The sequence below is a fragment of the Belonocnema kinseyi genome, chromosome 5 (assembly GCF_010883055.1).
Source record: "Belonocnema kinseyi isolate 2016_QV_RU_SX_M_011 chromosome 5, B_treatae_v1, whole genome shotgun sequence".
Classification (NCBI taxonomy): Eukaryota; Metazoa; Arthropoda; class Insecta; order Hymenoptera; family Cynipidae; genus Belonocnema; species Belonocnema kinseyi.
In genome coordinates this window covers 40,484,753-40,489,748 of record NC_046661.1, presented here as the reverse complement: position 1 = coordinate 40,489,748, position 4,996 = coordinate 40,484,753, and the positions used below count along the sequence as shown (strand labels likewise).

Sequence of the window (4,996 nt, the reverse complement as noted above, 5' to 3'; positions counted from 1 at the left end):
GCCTTGGAGGAGATTATGTTGAGAAATAAAAAAAAAAAATTCTTAAAAACGTTGTTTTTCTTGGTCAGGCCGGAAACTTATCAATCCACCCTCGTATTATTAATTTTGAATAATTTGAAAAAATCAGGAATGACTACTATGAGAAAGAAAATGTATTTACTAATTTATCAAAATGAGGAAGTTTATTTTGAAAATTGAGTTGAAGGACATGCCTCGCTAAATGCACGAGAAAAATTTTGTAATCAACCTTTCCGCAGAAAGAAACTAAATTTGTAAAGAACATGCTAGAAAAAAGTGATTCAGAATATTTTCCAATGTGTATAAATAATCTGGCTGGGACGTTTCATTATTTTTAATTTTAATTCCATATAGATAGATAGATAGATAGATAGATAGATAAATAGATAGATGTGGACGGATATAGATATATTGCATATAAAGCTTGTCCTGTCTATTTTATCCCAATCCTTTCCCCATCCACTGCATAATGCTTTTTCTACATCTTGCAAATGTAATTTTAACAATAAAAAAATAAGATGAGCTAAATAAATAAAAAATAGAGATATATTAATTAAAACAGAAATTAAATACCAAAACGTGATGAAAGTAGGGGTGAAGATGAAGACGAATTTCAACTATCAACATTCAAACTTTTTTGTCCATAATTAATATGAACATATTGATATATCTTAAAAAGAAATAATTCTTAAAAAAATAAAACTTCATCAATATGGCCTGTAAAAAAATTAAAATGATACATAAAAATATAGGAACTTCATAAAAATATTAATGCTAGATTTGCATTGTTTAAGTTTACGGTCAAAGAATATTGATAGTTGAATGATTTAATTTGAGTATCAAAATTTTATTTAATGACACTGAAAGCTTTCCTTTCTCTATTTATATCTACACAAATAACACGCACTCATTTAAAAGTTTGTTATTGATAATACTGAGAAAGAAATCTCACTTTTTACATCAATTTGATTCTTTCAACTTCTGAACAATTTTTTTTTAATCTGAAAACTACCTGGAAGAGTATTTTCACACCCAAAGAAACAAGCCTTCACGATACTGACAAAATGAGAAATAAATATTTATACATAGTTCGAATCGGAATTCAAATCGAAAAACTAATCGCATCGAATGTCGATTTGAAAGACTTTCGAACTGCCCACTTCGAATCGGTTTTATTTCGATTCGAAATGAGGGCGCCGAATGCCGATTTGAAAGACTTTCAAATTGCCCACTTCAAATCGTTTTTTTTTTCGATTCGAACTGGCCTTTTCGAATTTCTTTCGAATCGACTTTCCGGCGCCTTAAATTATGCACCAGTTCAGTTTTGTACACTTTACACAGGCCTAGAAAACAGGGATTAAAAATAGATATACGAAATTTGTTATTGCCCAACAGATAGAAAAGGATAGTGGTAGATAAGTGGAGGATTCATTTAGATAGAAAGATTGGGCTTCACGAAAATAGCTCTATCTTATATTTCAGAATAGATAGAAATGGATTCACTTGGATAGGAAAATAGAAATTAAAAAAGTCAAACGAAATCTTAGATTGCCTAACAGATAGAAAAGGTTAGAAGTGGGTAAGCTGTGGATTTATTTAGATAGAAAGACTGGGATTCAAGAAGATAAGGCTATCTTTGATTTTAGAAAAGATAGAAAAAGTTTCAATGAGATAAGATAGGGATTTAAAAAGGAAGACAAGTTTTTGGATTGCCTAATGGATAAAAAAAATAGGCGTGGATAAGCGAAGGATTCATGTGGAAAGAAACACTAGAATAGGGATTAGGAGTGGAAAGAAAAGCATACATGTGGATAAGTGGCGGATACAAGTGGCCCAGGTACACGGCTTTTTTGTCGCCTATTCATAATACCCTCACCATAATTCGGCCCCCCCTCGGCTTACTATATAACTATCTGCTTGAAGAGTCACAAGGGACTTTTTATGGACCTGGCATAGCTGATTGAAGGTGAGTAGGTGTTATACGCAAAAAATTGCTTCACAAAACTTGAACACATTTTTCTCAAAATCGTGTTTTTACGATTGGCGGGCATTGTAACTCAAAAACTATTCAGCCGATCGGTCTAAAATTTTAATATGCTATTCTATACATCAATAGCTATAACTGAAACTATTATCAAGAAGATTGATAAAGATCTTCTTTAATTTTCATTTTGATTTTCAACTGAAAAAAATTAGATTTTTGAAAAATAAAATCCTAAGGTCCGCCATTTTGGAAATTTTCGGCCGAAATAAATGATCGTAGTCTATTCCCTAGCCAAACATGTAATCTTTCGAATCCCGTTTGATTTTTTCGTTTCAGACGTTCCAGTCACTTGCAATCATGCCCGCCACAAAAAAAGAGGAGTTTTCGATGACCGCAAGAAACACCTATAAGATGTTGATAAAAAAATTATGTAAACATTTTTTCTTGTTTTTTAAGTTTTAAATTACATGTATGAAAATATCCAAACCTATGAAGGCGATTTTTGTTCATTTACTAACCCATTAAAAATCGAGAAGGGGGGGGGGGGTATCCTTAAAGAAATCCGCGATAGACAGTTTTCACATACATAAAAGTACCTTCACATTAAGATGAGAATATAAAAATTAATTTTGATTTTACCGACTTCCAAATTTTGTAATTTTTCAAACAAATAATAGTCTCTAGACATCCGTTTTAATGTTTTTTTTTAAATTCTTTAAAGTTTCAGCGACAAGTATTTATTAATATGGAGAAGAAAACGGGAAAACTGATATGGCTCATAACCTAAGACTCTTTTGCCGTTTCTGACCATAATCCAAAAAACTGGATTTTTTCAGAAATGTATTGGTTTTATTACAGAAAAAAGTGATTCATTTTTGTGTCAAGGCGTAGAAAAATAGTACTAGACAATTTTCAATCGCTTTGTTTATAGAGGGAATTTTGAGTAAATCAAAACTTTTACCAAAAGAAATATACTTTAGGATATAACAAAGTTTTCCAACAAATATTCCTCCAATCTGACAAGTCAATAAAAAATACAAGCATTTGTTTCTGAGATCGCATCCACCCGGCCAGCGTGATCAACGGTCAAGACAAAAAGTCAGGAGCTTTTTATCGGGAGATTGAACAAAAATTTACAAATTAATTATTATTAATCATTAAAATACAGACTAATAATAAAATTTCATGATATAAAAGCAAAATTACATGAAATATAAATTTTTTCAGATGCAAACTTCTTTTTACAGGGAGTCAATCTTAAATTTAGTAGATCTTATGATAAATCAGTAGCAATAGCCATGCTTATTTAGGTTTCTCTGTTCACCCGAGCTCGTTCAGAGCTGATTGAATGCTCGTATTTATTAACCGGTTGCTTCAATTGATTTAATACTTTTCAGAAAAATTGAATATATTCTAATGAAAATTTCTTTAACTGAGATTTTTGGCTTACTCAAAATTTCATTGATAAACGAAGCGATTGAAAATTATCTAGCACTATTTTGGTACTGCTTGACAAAAAGAAAAACGATTACCTTTTTCTGTAACAAAATCAATTTTAATAAAGCACATCATCTTTAGAATAGTTTTAAGGTTACCTCCGCCCATTTTTATTTAAATATATTAAGACTTTTGTTTTTTGGACCGAGTTGAAATTTAAATATTTAATAAATTTTCTTCTCAGAATCATTCAAATTTTTGAATTTTGTTCAGAATCGATAAGAAAAGATACATTTCTTTCCAAACAGAAGAAAGATTTTTAAGCCATTAAAATATCGAAAAGTGGCGAGGATAAAGGGCATCTAAAAATTGGGAATTAAAAAAAATATCAAGAACAACCGTTACTCTTTATGAAATAAAATCAAGGGAATAAAAATGCCAAAATAGAATATAATAAAATAACTTTCTAAAATATTCACGTTCATATAATTTCAGAGAAGCCATACAAAATTAAAATTACGTTTTATAACATATTATATAGGATTCGACCAATAAAATTCTTACCTCCTAAACAATATGGGTATTTTCCCCAATAATGAGCAGGTTTGGCTGGCCGAGCAAAAAATTCATCTCGATTAGATGCAATAATTAATCGATATGAGTCCGCATTAGCTTCTGGATCACGATAAATAAATAAAATACACATGATTGCAAAATATATGTAAAAAAATTTAATACTTCAGTTATAATACGTTTGTCTCTCAACCAGTGACTGATTCATTTTTCAATCTGTTTCAAGAACACTGCATTGTGTGAATAATATTCATTGTTTGCACTTTATCGCCGCTTTTATCTATCCTGATATGGGATAAACAATTAACAACGCAATTCAAGATACGCCTGCGATATACGTTATACGAAAATACAAATGTTAAATAGCAGACGTCGAGATCAGCTGATCAACGATTGACACGAGTACGGACTCCGTACTCGTGTACAGAGTCCGTGCTGTACAAAGTGTCTCATGCTGTACAAAGTGTCTCGAGTTTTGACTGCGGTAACTGTACATTTATTGCCAGACAAGGCTTTACTAAGGCTACTTTATTCACTCGCACATTTCTTGCGGGAAGAAATGTGCGAGTGAGTAAAGTATTCAATGACAACTAAATACTGAGGTTATGTTCCGTAAATCAGGCTGGGTCGACTCCCCATGGGTGCGTGTGATCCAGCCCTATCCGACTCTAAAAAAGATGACCGGACCTTATTGCTAAGAGTTTCTGCAAAGATATTATAAACGTAGATGCGGTGCGGGCTTAGTTACCCGCGATAAATATAGACGACGCGTCCGGCGAAAATTGTCAGTTCCCCTCCAAAGATATTATAAGCATAGATGCGGCACTGGGAGGTCGGATTGGGAGAACGATATATATATCTAACTACATTTTTGCATGCCTCGAGGTGCTGCCCTCTTCAACTTTTCGATGTTTTTATGACAACCGCGTCCTTTGCCTACGTCTTCGGGAGGGGTGGGGCCAAGGCGAAAGCCAAACCGAAAGT

The 4,996-nt window shown here is 32.3% G+C and overlaps 1 protein-coding gene across 4 annotated transcripts in view; it reads right to left on the bottom strand.

Annotated features, from left to right (window-relative positions):
* The window catches only part of LOC117172303 (transport and Golgi organization protein 2), a 12,236-nt gene extending 7,576 nt beyond the window's left edge, over positions 1-4,660 (bottom strand). Inside the window, exons 1-2 of one of the 4 annotated variants that reach the window (XM_033360075.1) lie at positions 4,178-4,657; positions 4,004-4,114 (exon numbers count right to left, since the gene is read on the bottom strand). Coding sequence is in view for 2 of the 4 variants with exons in the window: in XM_033360073.1 (XP_033215964.1) it covers positions 4,004-4,145 (142 nt within the window). In the remaining 2 variants the exon portion in view is untranslated. Of the gene's footprint in view, positions 1-4,003 lie in introns of all 4 variants that reach the window. The other 3 variants (XM_033360076.1, XM_033360073.1, XM_033360074.1) reach the window with 3 other exon arrangements.
* Between the last annotated feature and the right edge of the window lie 336 nt (positions 4,661-4,996).